At 37.8% G+C, this 19,027-nt stretch overlaps 1 protein-coding gene across 1 annotated transcript; it reads left to right on the top strand.

Moving 5' to 3' along the window:
* The first annotated feature begins 2,097 nt into the window (after positions 1-2,097).
* On the top strand, positions 2,098-18,694 carry LOC113450142 (adapter SH3BGRL). The gene is made up of 4 exons (XM_087919237.1): positions 2,098-2,306; positions 15,578-15,763; positions 16,042-16,122; positions 18,500-18,694. Exons 1-4 carry the CDS (start codon positions 2,262-2,264, stop codon positions 18,677-18,679), a joined length of 492 nt encoding a protein of 163 aa, XP_087775363.1. The 5' UTR covers positions 2,098-2,261; the 3' UTR covers positions 18,680-18,694.
* Positions 18,695-19,027: the final 333 nt, after the last annotated feature.

Below are 19,027 nucleotides of genomic sequence, written 5' to 3'. Positions count from 1 at the left end.
AGAACAATTGCCAAGGTCTATAACTCTCGGGACTATCATCAAACCTTTCAAGTCCTTGTGTGACTAGTTCACATCTTGCAAGAACTTGGCAAGGCCGATTGTGCATTGCTGTGGTAAAAAAGTGTTGAGTAGTCATACCTTGGGAGTCTCCGGTTTCAGCTAACTTTTGTTAAGACCGATAAGTGAAATTACTCTGAATCACAGAACAGACATAAAGGACAATTTTGCTTTTTTTTAGATCCTAACATGTTAGAAATAAACCATTAATAAGATTATTGAACATTTACAAACACACAAATATTGAATTAGAAATCTGAAGAAGGAACTAAAATTTTAGAAAATGTTTCCCAAAAGATGAAAATCCTCAATATCAGTTATAATGCTCACAATTTTTGAAATGGGAATCGGCCCACCTGGGAAAAGAAAAATATAGAAAGTAATCTGTATAATCAAAGATAATGTCATATGATGTTCACAATTTGTTATGCAGATTAAGAAGAAAAGAAATAGAGATCCAGTTACAATGTATACTTTTAATTTCTGTTTATTGGTGGAAGAAATAGTTGTTACCAATTCTTAATGGCCTCCTGTGGCTAAATCAACATCAGTATAGTTCAAAAATATGAATAAAAGAACATTAGATTCTATTCATAATAGTAAACCAAGAGAGTATTATTTATTTAATATATCAACACTACATCACCACTTTACCTTTCAGGTAAACATAATGCTGACATAAAGCTGTGTAGAGGAAGAGGAGAAGGCAAAAGTGAAAATTGGTTCATTTTAATTCTAAAAAAGCCATAATATGCTTTATTTTTTGCTTTGGTATGATGCCAAATAAGGTAGGTTTAGCCATTATATAGTTTCCAAGGTGCTGCCTAGGCTCATGTCATCATAGACGGAGTATTTCATCTAACTAGTTAAAGCAAGAATCTTTCTTACCAAAATCTCAATTTTTTATAAAACAGTGTAATGTGCAAAAAAAGAATTGAAGTGGGAAGAACAAGAAGTTTTGCACAACATCCACTCAAAACAGGTACTTTTTTTCAACCTTAATCTCTGACCCTATACTGAAAATAAGATTCATTAGTAATTAGCTTAGATACGTTGCCTATATCAATTTTAATACACTCTATGTCTAATTATAATCTTCTCCTGGTTTTCCTACATTCCACTTTTCCAATAATGTCTTTTTTATATCTAGGGATTTCATGGATTGATTAGAAAATTTATCATTAAAATCTTCTTCACTGTACAGTTGTAAGGCTTCTCTTTGTGTTTCAGGACTCATACAAGGTTTGTAAAAAGCTGGCGTTATACAGAAAGATCGTATCTATTTTTCCAGAGCTGGGCTGAAGCAAGAAGTCATTGGTAAAAAGGCATAGGGCTTCCAGCTGGACAAATTAGATTGTGTCAGGACATTAAACCTAGATATTTTAAATTATTATTTCTTCCAGCAAATAGCAAACTCCCAAAGAACTAAAGTGTGAAACAAAATGCTGCACATCTATGTCTCTAATGACTCTAATAACAATTTAAGAATCTGAATATTAATGGATTTCCTTGTAAAATAGAATTTTAAAAAAGTTTTTGTGTCCTAATTTTGTATGTGCTAAATTGATGTTCCTCCTTGAGGTTTTCTGTTAATTTCAATATCAAATGAATCTTGGTGACTTGAGGATGGTGCCTGTAGAAAATGGTCCCTATTGCATGCTGAAGCAAATCAGCTTAAAAATAATTAATTTTCCTTTTTTTATTTTGTAAACGAGTGTAGAATTTTCTCTGAATATCCTAACTGATGTTACAAAAAGTGTCAACACCACCGCCAACCCTTAAATAAACAGATGATTATCATTATCTTTATTATCATTATTCCTGCTGCTGCTGCTGCTGGCCGCCTCTTTCTCCCCCCACGCAACTCCAGTGATCTGTAATGATTGGTGCTCTGCAAGTCCCTGACCTTTTAAGGGCTGCCAACCGGTCAATCTAAAGTGACAAGTTGAGGACTTTCGTAACAGATATCCTCACAAACCAATCGTCTCTTGGTTCACCTCTCCTGGAAAGACTCAAGAGCCAATGAACGGGCAGGGGAAGAACTAGGGACCAGCTGAACTTAGCAGAAGTGGAGATGCCCTGGCGATTCTCTCTGCTTGCCAAGCTGCTGCAGGGTCGCTAACAGACTGGGGTTTTTTCTTTGCGTACACTGGACGCTGCAGCCACGCTGGTTCTGGCGCCGAGTCTCTAGTGCTGTTGCCAAAATGGTGATTAAAGTGTTTGTGGCAACGTCCTCAGGGTCGACGGCGGTAAGAATATCTGTGTGATTTATGCTTCTCCGCAGAAGTCTTCGGAAGCTAGTTGCTTGCTTTCTCGCAGTTTAAGAAGGGGGTGTGTTGCTGCTGTGCAGTCTGAGCCCATGACAAAAAAAAATGTGCCCCCCCAACTCCTCTCTCTCTCTCTCTCTCTCTGCTTCCCCCTCCCCCTCCCTCCTTACTCTTTGAAATTCTCCAAGCGTGCAGCCTTGTTAGTCCGTTGTTGCAACTGAAGTTAATGCCCACCGCGTCGGAAAAATATTGTCTTCATACCATGCCACAAATTAGTCGATTCACCATGTCGCAAAAATACAAATTGTTTATTTTAGACAGATTGAAAATGCACAACATGTTAGAGTTTTATTTTCAACAACCTTGCTAAGGCCTGCTTAAAGTATGCTCGTTTTGTGTTTGGAGGAGAATAAGTTTCGATTGATTACATTAGTGCAGAAAACACTTTCTCTTGGTAGAAATAGACAGTGGATATATTAAAGGGTTCCTTTCTACAGCTGTACACATTATCTCCGCTTTCTTTTCAGGTTATTTTAAGCTTTCCTATCTCAATATCCTATATCTTAATGGTGATACTCTGTTTTCAGAACCATTACGTTTGCTGAGGTGAAGAAAGAGTAGGCAAAGGGAAGGTGGGAACTGGGAACGAAGAGTTTCCTTTTATATCCAGTTCCCACATGAGCTCAAATTGCAGTCTTGGCTGAGCAATCAGCCACAGTGACATATCTAAACAAACTGGCTGCAGTCCTACACAACTGATTTCATTGCTTGCTGGCTTTCATGAAGACAACCTCAAGAAGCTTCCAGAGAAGAATGGTTGGCAAGCCTTGATGAAAGAAGTTTGGCTGGTGTTTTTTTCTAGGCTGAGGTCCACCAAACAAATAATGGCAATAGCCTGTGAGAAAGTTGTCTATATTTCATGGTGTCTTAGAAATATAGAATTTTAACAGGATAATTGGTATGGAACAATGGGGGTTTCAATGGAAAGTAAAAGTTACTTACAATGAACACCATAGAAGCTAAAAAGCCTTTGATCTGCCTCCCCTCCTTTCGATCTGAAGTCAGAGAAACCCCTCTCCACTAATAAAATAGAATTCCTTAAAGGCAATAGAATGCTGACAGGCAGCCCTGGAATCCAACAACATTGAAAAAGCATGGGAGTTTTAACATCTGTGCCTATGCTCTTCCACCTCTGTCTAGCCAGGGAGATCCCTGCTGATAAAGAAGGTAACAGAATATTTGCTCTCACCATAAAACTATTTCCTGCTTTCTCTTGGTCATAAAAACATCTCACTCACACCAAAGGCTAAAAATTGTATATAAACCTTGCTAATTTATTGGTGTGTGGTGAACTGTCCCAGAAAAAAAAAGTTTTGTACTGTTTCTGACCCAAATAAAATAAGAACTTTCTTCCCAAGCAGCTGCCCTTTGCGTGTTTTTTTTCTCCCTTGGAGAAAGGATCTCTGGGAGTTTCTTGCAACAATTGGCACCTTTGAGATGGGATTCTGGGATGACTTGACCCACAGACCTGGCCCGGGTAAGCTTTTCACTACTGCCAGCAACAACAGACCATTTTGTCTGTAGATGAGCTTCCCCAACTATGACTGTTCGGTAAGATGTAGTAAAGGGGGTCTTGAGTTGAGTTCTCCTTGGAAAGGTGGCAAATGCCACCAGATAGTTGTGCATTATGCTCAGGGGTGTAAGTATATGTGAAGGGGAAATCCCCTTTTCCTCCTCTGCAGTAGAATCTTGTCCCTTTTGTGCTATTCTTAACAGCATCCAGCCTCTTACTAGCCCAAAAAACTGTGACCAATGGAATCTGGAAAGCAAGGGCTTTGGGCAAAAATACAAGCACTGCTGCTGGAAGAAAAGGACTGTGGGTGTGTGTGAGAGAGAGAGAGAGAACTTGCACCTGGACAACTGCCTCCTGATCCCTGAATGGTCCCTGAGAGGTCCCTTACTCTAGCCAAACTAGAGTCCTTTTAGACTTAAGGTGTGGAAGCAGTGAGTGGGTTCTATAGATAAAAATAGAGGGCTGCTTGTGTGTGTGTCCATGTCCCTGGAGTGCATGTGTGCACTCCAAACTGACCTGCAACCATGGTTGGATAGTATGAGGAACACCATATCAAGAGTTCTGCCAGGATCCCCATAGGGGAGGTTGCTACAAGCATGACAAAAATTACCTGAGCAAAGTGCATGTAAACAATTGTGTATTGAATAGACCTGGTTCAGAGATGCAGCAGTCAGTCAGATATGGCAAAATAAAGGTACTTTCAAAAGAAAGAAAAGACAACTCTGATCTTTTCCCACATCTGTGTATTTTGCAGTAATTGAGCAATGGATATGTTTATTGAGGGATTTTTTGCTTTTGAAAATAAAGTTAATGAACAAAAATGGGTTACTTATATAGCTGATTGTGGAATTGCTAAGCTTTCTTTACAATACCTTTGAAAAGGAACAAAACTCTGATCTAAGATGAAATTGACTAGAGCTCTTTTTTCTGTGTATGTATGTGTATTGAAGTATTTGTGTGTCCTTGAGGTGAAAGAATAATGAAAATGCTGCAGGGAAACTGATGAAGCTTTTACACAGCTGTCAGATATCTTTAATCACCAGAGACAAGTTTTTAAAATTCTGTTAGGAAAATGTTAAAATAAGCCATATTATATAATTTTCACTCTTTTTTTGTCTGGCTAATAAAACAGGGTGAAGAGAGGTAAGCTCCCTTTTCTCTCTGTGCTTTTAAAAACAGCCCAAATCTGTCAGGAGGAAATATTCTAAATTCATTTAAAAGTAAATGTTTATTTTGGATTGTATGTTTACTTTAGCTAAGTGTATTGTGGGTGGATTTCATCTGTAAATCATGAGATATGCCTGTCTACAGATGCCGACTTATTTCTGTCTTCAAGTCTGTTTGTGCATTTCTTCTCTTGTTAGCTCATTTCAGTATACAAGCAGGAAAATAACTTTCCCAATATCTTTAAGCTTTGGACTTCCCAAATTTTTCCTGCAAACTATTCACCCCACCCCATTTCTCCATCTCTTCCCAGTTTCCATTCTTCATCTCCTACCAATTGCTCTACAAATTCCTATTGAGCTAAAATGATAATAGAAACTGAATGATTTCCCCATGGTAGCTAAAGGAACAACTTTGTCGCATTTAAATTAGAAAAAAAATAGTGAATTATAAAAGAGTGAGAAAACTTGATGTTTGCAATAAAAAGACTAAATTCTTTCAATAACAAAGGATTGTCTTTCAAATTCAGTTTCTGCATGCTCTAGGAGAGGAGAAGTTTGGGCATTTTCAGTTGCTTTATAAGCCATCTTCCCTGTAAGGTCTTGAGCCTAATAAATTTTGTCTCAAAGGGTCTCTTGTGTTCTAAGCGATTGGGAGTAGAGAGCTGAGGCATTCCTTTCAATGTGCATTCTCCTGTGCTTGCTTATTTTCACCTGCAGATTATCCCCGAACTGAAGTAAACGGGATGGGAAAGTGAGGAAAGGGCTACAGACACACTCCCCCTTCTTCTTTCCCAGCCTCCTTCTATGTTGAGTTCTGGAACGTGAGGCTGGTTGGGATCATATCCTCCTGATACTCTGTAGTAGGCAATTTCTTAATCATTTTTTGTTAAGGTATGCTTGATTTTTAAAAGTATATGCTTTCTTTGTGGGAAAGATGATTGATAGTTATGTAAATGGGATATTGATAGGAAATGGACAGATTGTATAGTGTGTAATGTGTGTATGTATCAGGATCTGAGTGATTTCTCTCTTTTGCATTCTGGTTCTAGCCAAAGGATCAGAGATTTTAAGTTTGGCATGCTTCTGCTTAATATAATTTAAGATCTAATAAAGTATATGCATTTGGAACTCCTTGCTACTACAAAAAGGGGTGTCAAATTATTATTAAGTGTGAGTACTAAATCTGTTGTCCTTTTCCTTGGAGCAAAGGGAAAGAAGGCAAAGTGTTTTCTTTTTTTAACAGAGCTAGTTTAGTGTAGTTGTTAAGGCACTGAACTGGAAAGTAAAGGAGATTGTGAGTTTAGGTCCTGCCGTGGCTATGTGGGCCAGCTGGATGACTTTGGGTCAGTCATTCTCTCTCAGCCCTAGAGAAGAGGCACTGGCAAGCCACTTCAGAAAGAGTTGCCAGGAAGATGGATTCAGCACATAAGTTTGATTCCCCCCCCCGCCCCCCCTCCCCCCCAGGAAATGGTTATGTAAAAGTTCCTTTAATCTTCATAAGACAAGGGGGTTGTATTAGTATTTTTTCCTGGCAAACATGATGGGACTAGGGAAAGGGGGACCGGGTGGAGGGGAGCCGATGGTCATTTCACTCCACAGCTACCTATTCCTACCTGCTGTGATTTACATTCCTTTGAAATGCCTAACTCTGACTTGTGTCTTTCATCTTCTGTGTGCTTTACCTTTAAAACCCTAGATGGGTCATGAGAACAAGCTTATTGGATTTACTCCCTGTTCCTTAACAAGGCATCTGATAAGCGTGAAAGAGGGGAGAGGGGCGAAAAACCTAAAATTTGGAACATTTGGAAAGGTATAGTCAATCTGAAACAAGATGTTCTTTCTTTCATTTCTTCAACTTTTGGCTCTGGAAGCAATCCATATGCTTAAGGGATATATTCTTATGTCTATTCTCTCAGCTGTGCAAGATCTGGTCCTAGTTAATTAGTAAGGAAATGGGAAAGTATAGATATCCTTTGCAGCTGAAAGGGGTGTGAATGTGGTAGTCAATCCAGTTTTTCCTCAAGATTGTTTGAATCTATTTTGCAATCATGTTCATCTCCTCTGATTTATTGCCTCTAAAAATCCATCTAGCAACCTCAGCATAAGCAATGGACCCTCCCCATAAAAGAACAAAGGTGACCAACTGAGAGTTATCCATCCTCTGTGTTGCAGATACTCTGGTTACTTTACCAACAGGAAAAATAGAAGTGTGGACTCATCAATTTCCCAAAACGTTTTTTTCAGGTTATCTGTCTCCTGTCTGACCATTGAAGGAGGGGAAGCCACCCATCCTCACCTAGTCTATGCAGTAATAAAAAAGAAGGTTTGAAAACAAGAGGCTGCTTTCCTGCTAGTTGACACAATTGAGAGAGAGCTGTAGGAACCTGGCAAATGATTCCTGTTGTGGAACAAGCCTAACACTAATGGGCATAGATGTATGGTGTAATAAATCCTGATTTCCCCACCAAAAAAAGCTAATGTTTGTGTTTTTTGGTAGACTTCAATAGGATGAGGAAGACTGCAACCACTTCCCAAGAAACATTGATGCCTTCACTAGGAAAAACATCGACAATAAGCCTGACTTTCTTCTTCCCGTATTTCAGCAGCCAGATTCCCATCATGGATCCATATCAACAACTGATTTGTTTTTACTGGGACTGTGCTATATTTAGGAGGTTGACTTAGTGGAATGGAGGTGGTGATAAAATGTACTGATCTCTATGCTTGTAATTATGGCTATGTTTGTGTGCAATTATGTCATGTAGCTACAACACACACACGTTTGTATGTATGTATGTATGTATGTATGTATATATATATAAGCTGGACCTTAGCAAACCTATCAAGTAAGACTCCAGGGAATACTTGCAGAAGACTGGGCATGTATAATGTGAGAATTGAACTTGTTGGGATAATCTTATCATTTCACACAGAATAGAAGGAATTTGGTTGGCAATAACAATATGTGGACGATACTGGGTAAAGATCAAAACAGAGGAATTGGAAGTGTTCATTAAATATATCAACTCTGTGGACATATACATCAAATTCACAAGGGAAGATGTTAAGGAAAATAGTCTAGCCTTCCTGGACTGTGCAATGCACATTAAGGAAGACAGAAGCCTTAACATTGAAGGTTGTGGAAAACCCAACACAGAGATCAATATTTACATTTTGATTCCCACCACCCACTGGAGCACAAAATGGGAGTCCTCAGAACCTTACATCATCAAGATGAAAGCCTGCCTACCAGCACAGATGGGAAAGAAAATCGCATCAAGGAAGCCCTCAGAACATGTTGCTATCCCGTGGGTCTTCATTAAATTTTAAAAAAGACCCTACAGCAGCTCCTCCATAACAGACAACAGAATAATAAACGAAGCAATGTCATTCCATACATTGCAGGAATATCGGAAAAGCTCAGGAGGATCTTCAGCCAACGCAACATATGTGCACATCTCAAACCCAAGAATACACTAAGGCAGAAGCTTGTCTACCCCAAGGATAAAACACTCCGACACAAACTGAACAATGTGGTATATGCTGTATAATGCAGTGAGCTGTGTGCAGATCTGAACATTGGGAAAACAAAATAACCCCTTCATAAATGCATGGCACAACATAGGAGAACAAATCCATTATTAGATTCAGCAGTCCATCTGCATTTAAAAGACAAAAGCCACTCTCTTGAAGCAAAGTCAACATTTTGGACAGAGTGGACCGCTGGTTTGAAAGATGGATCAAAGATGCCATCTATATCAAAATTGAACAGCTCTCTCTCAACAGAGGGGGAAGGATACAACAACATCTATCTCCAGTCTACAACACAGTCCTTTCAACAGTTCCAAGAAGGCTCCACACCCACTTGTACCACTCAGGTGACCCTGACAATAGAGATAAACCCCCAGATGGCCTTAATGACTTGCTAAACAAATGCAAATGATCAGCTGTCTGCAAGCTGTCCATTCCCCACCATCCAGTCAGAGCTGAAAAAGCTGCATGGATGAGAAGTGAAATGTCTTCAAGGAAAAAACAGAAAGTCCAGTTGCCTCTTGAAAAAACACCTGTGGGAATCCATTGACAGAACAGAACAGAATTCTTTATTGGCCAAGTGTGATTGGACACACGAGGAATTTGTCTTCAGTGCATAAGCTCTCAGTGTACATAAAAAATACATTCATCAGGAATCATAAGATACAACACAGTGATAGTCATAGGATACTAAATAAGCAATCAAATCATACTGAAAAACTAAATAATATAAATCGTAAAGATACAAGCAACAAGGTCATAGTCATAAGTAGAAGCAGATAGGTAATAGGAAGGATGAGAAGAATAATAGTAATATACTCTTAGTAAATAGTTTGACAGTTGTGGGAATTAGTTGTTTAGCAGAGTGATGGCATGAGGGGAAAAACTGTCTGTGTGTCTAGTTGTTCTGGTGTGTAATGCTCTATAACGTTGTTTTGAGGGTAGTAGTTGGAACAATTTATGTCCAGGATGTGAAAGGTCTGTAGATATTTTCACAGCCCTCTTTTTGACTCGTGAAGTATACAGGTCCTCAGTGGAAGGGAGGTTGGTAGCAATTGTTTTTTCTGCAGCTCTAATTATCCGTTGAAGTCTGTGTCTGTCTTGTTTGGTTGCAGAGCCAAACCAGACAGTTATAGAGGTGCAGAGGACAGACTCAACCATTCCTCTGTAGAACTGAATCAGCAGCTCTTTGGGCAGTCTGAGCTTTCTGAGTTGGCACAGAAAGAACATTCTTCTGAAGGGAAATAGTAATAAGGATTTAACATAATAGCATAGAATATAACATAATAGCATTAGTAGAAACTTGTTATTCAAGCATTTACTTGTTATTCTTTAAGCATTTGTTCTCTGTAACATATATATGCTATATTATGCCTCTGTAAAAGAATTTCCTGTAATTTCCTGTATTAAGGCCTCTGAAAAGTATCTAGTATATGTCAAACATATGCTCCTGCTATCTGAATCCATCTTACCCTTGTTTTTCTCGTGTCATCTAGAGATTGGCACGTATCTCAAACTAGAGCTAAATATATCATCAGGGCAGTTCACACATCAACTCTTAACTTACACCTTTGATCTGTGTTGTTAGTTCTGTGTAGCAACAAGGGGCCAAATGGCTAATTGGGAGAACAAAGGAATGCCCCAAGGATGAGATAAATGCAAAACTAAGTTAGGAGGCCAGAATTAGGGAATAAGCTAATGGTTTACAGGGATAAAAAGGAAGCCACATCTTCTCTTAGGTGTGGCCTTCCTCTCATGTCTCTTATGTATATGTTTGGAATGGTTTACTCAGATTCTTTGCTTTGATCAAAAAAAAGTCTGATTTTTGTTTTTCAAGCCTCCTTTTAAGTTCTTCTTTTGGCTCATTGTGAGCCTAAGGGTATTGCCAGACCTTACACTTTGTTCTGCTTTTTTGATGACATTTTTAATGTTAGGTGTCCATTTTAAGTCTTGAGATATGATAGAACCTAGAAATTTGAAGGTCTCTACTGTTGATACTGCGTTGTCTAGTATTGTAAGAAGTGGTAGTATAGGAGGGTTTCTCCTAAAATTTACCACCATTTCTATGGTTTTGAGTGTGTTTAGTTCAAGATTGTTCCGGTCACAGCACAAGGCTAGTTGTTATTGCCAACTGTCAACTAGATATTGACAGTTGGCAATGACAGTATTTTTCTTGGTCAGATCTAAGAAAGTCTTCCATACAAACAGATCATGGCTACCACAATCATTAACAAACTTTTATTGGTGTGCAAAATCCAATAAATTGAATATGCGTAAGTGGGGATTGATTAAAAAACCTTTGATCTGCCCCCTTCCTTTTAACAGCCTTCTGATCTGAAGTCTGAGAAATCTCTCTCCGCTAATAAAATACCACTAATAAAATTCCTTAAAGGCAATAGAATGCTGGCAGATAGCCCTGGAATCTATCAAGATTGATAGATTGAAAAGGCATTGGAGTTTTATTACTTGTACCCATGCTCTTATACCTCTGCCTAGCCAGGAAGATCTCTGCTGATAGAGAAGATAACAGAATATTTCCTCTAACTATAAAAGCTGTTTTTCGTGTTTTCTCATGGTCATAAAAACATCTCATTCACACCAAAATTGTATAAACTTTGCTGATGTGTCAGTCTGTGGTCAGTTGTCCCAGAAATAAGCTTGGTACTGTTTCTGACCCAAGTAATACCTTCTTCCCTTTTACTTTATTTTTCCTTGGAGAAAGTTTGAGGACCACTGATATAAGGTATATTCCACATTTTTTATTGTTTATGTTAGAAAAGCACTAGATTCCTTCAGACCACAGTAAAACATAAAACTGGTTATTTTTGAGTCTGAGCTTATAATTCAAAAAGTAAAAAAAGAATAATCTGCTTGCAGAGCTACAAGTAAAGCCGTGTTATAATTACCATAAATCATGATGTGTCTTTACTTTCCAACAACAAATCTATAAAAACAAAAGGAAAGTAACAGTATTAATGGTCCTGCTGTTATAAAACTTAATTCTAGATGCTTCAGTAATTGTACAATGAAACTATTTGTTGTAAAGATCAAATCTTCAGTCAAAGTAATTTGATGAGTAGTCTCACTGGAGTAGATTCAGTTACAGTTATATGTTGTTGATTTTAAATTTTTACCTGTTATTTTTCTTCCTGAAATCATCCAGGCAACAATCAAGAAATGGAATTTATATATAGAATACGGGTAATCTTGATTTATAGCCATTCATTTAGTGACTGACCCCGCAAAGTCACAACAGCACTGAAAAATGTGATTTATGACCATTTTTCACACTTACGACCATTCTATGGTCATGTGATCAAAATTCAGGTGCTTGGCAACTGGCATGTTTTTATGACAGTTGCACTGTCCAAGGGTTATATGATCATCAGCTGTAACCTTCCCAGCCAGATTCCGATAAACAGAGTCAATGGAGGAAGCCAGATTAACTTAACAACCACTTGATTCACTTAACAACTGCAGTGATTCTTTTAACAACTGTGGCAAACAAGGTGATAAGATGAGGACAAACCACTCAACAACTATCTTGCTTAGCAACAAAAATTTGGGGCTCGGTTGTGGTTGTAAGTTGAGGATTACCTGTATTTCAGAGATTTATTGAGCTTCCACACAAACCATTTGTTATTGTTTATTGACATATGGAACCTTGTTTGTTTTATTTAGCTGCTTCCATTCTTAAAAGGAATGTAGCAGATGACAAGGAGAAGCTTGTATTTTCTCTTCTGGGTCACAGAATGAACTTCGCTCCTCCCCACGTAGCACATCCCATTGCAAGGATGAACAGTGACAATTGCTCATTGGTACCCTTGTGATGGACTCATACTCAGGACTAAGGAATATGATTTGCATTCAAAAACCTCCAGAATTGATCCCAGGCACTTTACGGTAGGCCTACAAGAAATGCTTCTTGGATTGATAAATCTGAATTAGATAGGCCAAAGATCTGATTTGGTAAAGGTGTCCCTTTGTCCCTGCAATTCTGACTGGGAATGATGGAGAGTTACCTCCTTTCCTGCACAAATCTTCCCGACATATACGCAATGAATATGCATAAGGTTACTTTGACTAGAGATATTGTAATTTATTGCCACTAATAATTATTCTCTCTTATACAAGTTCTATCTTTAATCAGTTTGTGCAAATTGGCCCCTCTTTACATTGACATTGTTTCTATAATACTAACAGGAAAATCGGATCTTATAATCCATTCAGAAGCTTTTATTGTTCAATAGATTTTTCTGTTGGTAACTGTTTTCAAATACTATTGTATTTTGAATGTCTCTGTGTTGTTAACTCCTTTGCTTTATTTATAACTACTTAATCCACAATGAAATTTGTACACTTTTTCTTCTTCTTTTTAATTCAGTTTTATTTTGTTTATCTCCAATGTGATTTAATCTCCCTCTCCACAAAGGAAGAAGAAAAGGAGGGGATAATTTCTATAGTCACACACCAGAGGTGGTATTCAGCAGGTTCTGACCAGTTCTGAAGAACTAGGAGTGGAAATTTTGAGTAATTTGGAGAACCGGCAAATATCATCTCTGACTGGAGATTTTACAGTATCCTTCCCCTGCCACACCTACCATGCCACACCCACAGAACCAGTAGTAAAAAAATTTTGAATCCCACCACTGTCACACACACTCTTCAAGACCACAAATCTACAAGATGGCCTAACATCATTTCTTTGGTTTCTCTCTCTCTTTCTTTTTTGTTCTTTGAAATCACAATAAAATAATATAGGCTGTGGAACCCAGGGATTGGGGAGAGGATGCCAAGGGAAAAGGAAATTTAAGTCTTCCAGTCTTTCATCCAATAAGCTCATCCATCCCACTAGAGACCTTGATTTCAGTACTGCTAAATCTCTGTGCTGAAGCTTCAAATTAATTGACAACAAATAAAAGCTACTTAATTAAGATTTGGGTTTGTTGATTTCTTTTCTGTTGGATGTACTCATTTTGGGCTGATTTAAAATCTGCCTGATAGTTTCTGAACTAGAGTTTAAAAAAGGAAGTCATAAGAACTGTATAGAAGGTTTGAATAAGATTAAGGGCTGGATTTGAACCTTGTCTTGTGGTTAAATGCATATGTTTGTATTTATAAATGCTTAGAAGTATGACATACTACATTTATTGGCATTATGTTTTAAGTAGATATTGATAAGTTTGCGCTACAAATGCAATGCTGCAGATACAGTATATTAATATTTTTTATTTACCTGGACATTTTTATATGGAGTTTGTTCATAGTCTAGTGTTATTCTATTTCCTTCCTGGTGATTTATTTATTCATTGCTACTTATCATTTCTAGTTGCTACTTCAAAACTGCTTGCATCCAGTATCAGTGCAAGTTTTGGGGTTAGAGAACAGGAGAAAGCTACCCTTAATCAATCTTCCTTTCTCAGAAGACTCATCTCTTCCTTATTCAGATTTGGTTGCTTACTCCCACTGAGTCTAAATATACAAAAGCATTGAAGGAGACAGCACCAAACAAATAGAGGCTACTGCTTATCTCTAGGGTGAATCGTGGAACACTTGCAAAAGTTCAGCTATGACAGATGCCCAATGATCCTCATTCCTGATTTGTGCTTTGCTCTTGGAAATCGTCAGAAAAAGTTCTTGCCAAACTAAAACACTTGAAGCCCTGTAATTGTGAGACATTCCTCCAATTCCTTACAAATGAACCTTGCTAAGTGGGTGCTGACCAGGGTAGCTAAAAACAACTCTGTTACTGCTTTGCCCACAAATTATTCTGTGACAAGAGAATTACATATATGCATTCCAAGAATGGATGACCTTGTCTCCCACAGGAACAACAATGTACATAGACGTTTTCTCTCTTCTTTTCACTTACCAATATTGTAAGATAAATTGCTTCTCCTGACCACATCTCATATAATCAAGTAATTGTATTTGCAAGACATGGCCTGCAAAACATCCTATATTCTAGTAACCCTATAAATCATCTGGACTAAAAGCTGAACTTTATTTCGGTGCTTGGCAATGGGGTAGAATTCCCCCTCCCACCTGAAAGCAATACAGGACAGTTGATGTCATATAAGAACAAAGGGCTAGTTATGAGGGTTGGGTTGGGAAGGAGACAAGACATCTGATTTGTATCCCTGCTAGCAGTTCATCTTATCAACTGTCATCCTTATTTCTTTCACATCCAACAATGCATCTCTCTATCCCTTTATTTTGTGTGTGTGTGAAAGTAAAGAAATTGGCTTTTGCTTCCTGCCCATTTAGAGCTTATTGTCCAATGATAGCAATCTTCAGTTAGCCTTTGCTATTTGGTGGTATAGTATTAAAAAAAAAAAGATCCATGCTCATTTTATGCCCGGCTATGGCTGCATATAAAGAGCTTAATGATTAGAGACTAAAATACTTAAATTTAACATCTTTTCTTATTTCACGGATAATTATTTAAACCTTGAGTTCCAAATTATTGTGGGAAGCCAATTAAAGCATTGACCCAATGTGTACTTAACTCTACTTTGAAAGGTAAATTCCATGTTGCAGATCATTGGGAAGATAAGCCACCAGTATAGCAATATCAGCTTAGCCAGGATTCAGTCAGAACTGATCTTCATCCTGGCAGCCTCCTTTACAAGAGCTAATTATGACTAATCTTGCTTAGTTTTTCTGAGATCAGCCAAGACTGACTAATGAAGCTTACCAAATAATAGTACAATTCTAAACACAAATTGGTGGTAAGCTGAAATCAGTAAGACTTAATTATATATAATTGTGCTTCCTTTGCAAAAGAATCATCCATTATTAATAGTCACTCTTACTCTCTCACATTAGCCTTTGCTCTGTCCTAAGCAAGTAGTCTTTCTTTTTGAGTTTTTCATTTAAATATTCAACTGCAGCTATAATTTGAATAAAAGATTGTGTTGTTATGCCTCCATTAAATTGAAATATGAAATAATAAATTCATCTTCTCTCTTTTATCTGACCAGATTAAAAAGAAACAACAAGAAGTAGTAGGCTTTTTAGAGGCCAATAAAATTGATTTTAAGGAAATGGACATAGCCTGTGATGAAGACAATCGAAAATGGATGAGAGAAAATGTTCCAGGTGAAAAAAAGCCACAAAATGGGATTCCTCTCCCTCCCCAGATATTCAATGAGGAACAATATTGTGGGGTAAGAAAAAAAAAGTTTAATGTGATTAAAGGATAATGTGTTTAAGAATTGCATATACATGCTTCCTAAAATTGAGAAAGAGATTTCTTGATCTAAATTAATTTAGGCCCACCACTACTACAATGCAGGAGAACGCTAACAGTGAAAGACTATGCTAATATGTCAATCAGATGGATAGTTAAACAAGTGACATTCCACAATCCTGTTTCTTTGCTATATTAGACTGGTTTAATCTGAAAAGCTAAGGTAATGTTTATGTGCTTTTGTTTCCTTTTTAGGATTTTGATTCATTTTTCTATGCAAAAGAAGAAAACTATATTTATTCATTCCTAGGACTTGCTCCTCCACTAGGCTCAATGGTATGAATTTATCTTATGGATCTTATTTTTCTTTCGATTTGTCTTATAAAAATGTTGTACTGTTTGAGTGAAATCGAGTTGGCCAGGTCCATGACATACAGCCCTAGCCATGCTCACCTGATCTTTAGGACGAACCAGTTGTTAAATTAGTTGGAGCCCACCACTGCCTTCAGATATTATTAAACTCTAAATTGAATGATCAACAGATATCTGAGAGTATAAACTAAGATCAAGAAGCTAGAAAAAATCAAGAAATTTATGAAAAGCCAAATAGTTATTCCTTTCCATAAGAGAATGTCCCCTCTCCCTGATACTTTAAAGTAGAGGTGGGGAATGATGGCCATTTTATGACTTGTGGACTTCAACTCCCAGAACTCCTGAGCCAGCAGGGAATTCTGGGAGTTGAAATCCACAAGTCAGAAAGGGGCCATAGTTCCCCACCTCTGCCTTAAAAGGAAAGTAGCATTGACATGTTGTAAGATTATGAAGGGAAGTGAGGGAAAAGGAAAGAGAAAATGAGTTGGATGGAATATACTGTGTTTTCTGATCATCTTTCACTACACTTTTGTGCTAAATTAAATTTCTGAGAATTTTCTTTCTATCTGATTAATGCAATTAATGTAATTTGAAACACAGTGATTATATGGGAAAGCTAGATAGCAATAGCACTTAGATTTATATACCGCTTCACAGTCCTTTACAGCTCTAAGTGGTTTACAGAGTCAGCATATTGCTCCCAACAATCTGGGTCCTCATTTTACTGACCTCGGAAGGATGAAAGGCTAAGTCAACCTCATGGTGAGATTTGAACTGCCAAACTGCAGGCAGCTGGCAGTCAGCAAAAGTAGCCTGCAGTACTGCATCCTAACCACTGCACCACCACAGCTCTTCTGTTGTCAGAATCTTTTCTTTAAGGACAATTAGATGCGATTCTACACTTCTATGTCATAATAAGGGGATAATAAAGGAAAAACAATATTACTTTTCTTTTAATTCAAACAGAGCAGGAATCCTAAAAAACAACTTAAAACATAATGATTGAAAAGAAATACATCATTTTTGAATAAATACCAATGTAGTTATAATGAAAACTTAAATTCTATGCAGGACAAATACTTTTCTTACATTTGAAAAAGAGTTTTTCATGCAGTTTGCCTCTCCAAACTTATTTCTGGCATCAGTATTCAGTTTGATTAATACTTATTTACATTCCCTCTTAATCCTAATGAGTATAGCATTTGTGCACTAATCTGCACTTGGAACTGCCCTGATTAGTCAAAAGTAGAGATACAGTATTGTAATATTGCATTGTTTTTAAAAATGATATACCTACTCAAGATGTTTTACTATCAGGGTTATGATGACATTATAGAAATGTACATTCTGCAGAAACAGTCAAAATACTCACTATTCATAGGGCAGATTGTCTACTGAGAATAGTTTTATTTAAGAGGTGCAGGTAGCCTGCATAATACACTACTCAACAGCTCTATCTTTCAAAAAATGAGGAACCGGCCTTGACTACAACCTCCCTCCCTCCAAAATACCATCCATGATTCTTGGCTAAATTCACATATTACACTAAGCAATAACATAGCTTGTTTGGGTTTGGATCAGAGTGGTGTATATGCCTAATTATTGCCATTTGCAAACCATCATTCATACCTTAGGTGTAATGCAGGGGTGTCAAACCAGTCCATAGAATGCTTAGATCTGGCCTGCAGGGCCACCCTGGAAATAGCGAAGGACTGGCTCGTGGTGCCTCTGCCACTGAAAATGGAGTGCAGGAGGGCCGCATGCAGTCCTCCCGAGCATCATTTTAACTGGCAGAGCGTTTGGGCCACCACAGGTGTCCCTGACACGAGTGACGTCGAGCTGGCCACGCCCACCCCAGCTATGCCCACCTGGCCCCCTAAGGTCAAACACAAACACCTTCCTGATGCAGTTCTCAATGAAATCCACTTTGACACTCCTGGTGTAACTTATGAATCCATGCACTCTCTGACTTTAGCATCTGTGGCCTTAGGCAATATCCTCATTTGGTCCAATGAAGTCTATATAAAGATTATCATAACCAAAGAAGTACATTACCTATTAATGAAGGGAAGGATGAGATAATGCTTCAGTGTTTTCTCCAAGTTATTCTATGCCTTCTATTTGTTTTGATGTTGTGTTTTCCAGAAAGTGAGATAATAAATAACAAAAGTTAGAGAACCAGTAATTGCTCTGGTTTCTGCTGCATTTTTAAGGCATAAGAATGCAACTGTATATCCTGAATCTATCACTTCAGTGCATTCAGGCCATGAAACTGCCTTTCTCACTTACTTGTACCTAGTTTCAAGAAAATTTCAAATATTATTTGTATCCTTTTGCACAGGAAGGGAGGATTACAGAGGAGGTACTGACTGTGCCCAATGGGGATATTTCTGGAGAAGAGAACAAAACTGCAGAGGCAATATTTTTTTTTCTTTTCCGTAGTAAAAATATGTGTGTATGCATGCAAGTCTCTGTTGAATTTAGTTTCAAAGGAAAAAACCCCAGAATTCTTAAGGAATAGGTTTAATCTGCCTGTTATCTATAACAGTGGTCACCAACCTTTTGGACCTCAGGGACCACCAAACTCATAATTTTAGATCCCAGGGACCACTAACCTGCTCTGTGGGTGTGGCCTAATTTGTGGGTGTGGCTTGGTGGTCATGTGACTGACTGGGCATGGCTTGTATGTAAATATTATAAATATTTATATAAATATTGATTTTTTTTATAAAAAAGAGCAACTTTTACCCAAAATCTGTCAAAGCAGGCAGGCAGATTGAGTTTCTCACAGAATCACAGATTCATTCAGAGATCTATCTATCTGCCATTGGCTAGCTCAGTCTGTCACATAAAATTTGCTAGCAGGCAA

This window comes from Pseudonaja textilis, unplaced genomic scaffold, assembly GCF_049901715.1.
Source record: "Pseudonaja textilis isolate UNSWEBS1 unplaced genomic scaffold, rPseTex1.2 PTEXSCF60, whole genome shotgun sequence".
NCBI lineage: Eukaryota > Metazoa > Chordata > Lepidosauria > Squamata > Elapidae > Pseudonaja > Pseudonaja textilis.
The sequence above is the reverse complement of the archived record's forward strand: the minus strand, read 5'-3'. Positions and strand labels throughout refer to the sequence as shown.

Excerpts from the sequence above, each read along its gene's own strand:
- LOC113450142 (XM_087919237.1), top strand. The coding sequence starts at position 2,262 with ATGGTGATTAAAGTGTTTGTGGCAACGTCCTCAGGGTCGACGGCG. Across the intron at positions 2,307-15,577 it reads CGTCCTCAGGGTCGACGGCG|ATTAAAAAGAAACAACAAGA; the intron begins GTAAGAATATCT and ends TTATCTGACCAG. Across the intron at positions 15,764-16,041 it reads ATGAGGAACAATATTGTGGG|GATTTTGATTCATTTTTCTA; the intron begins GTAAGAAAAAAA and ends TTTCCTTTTTAG.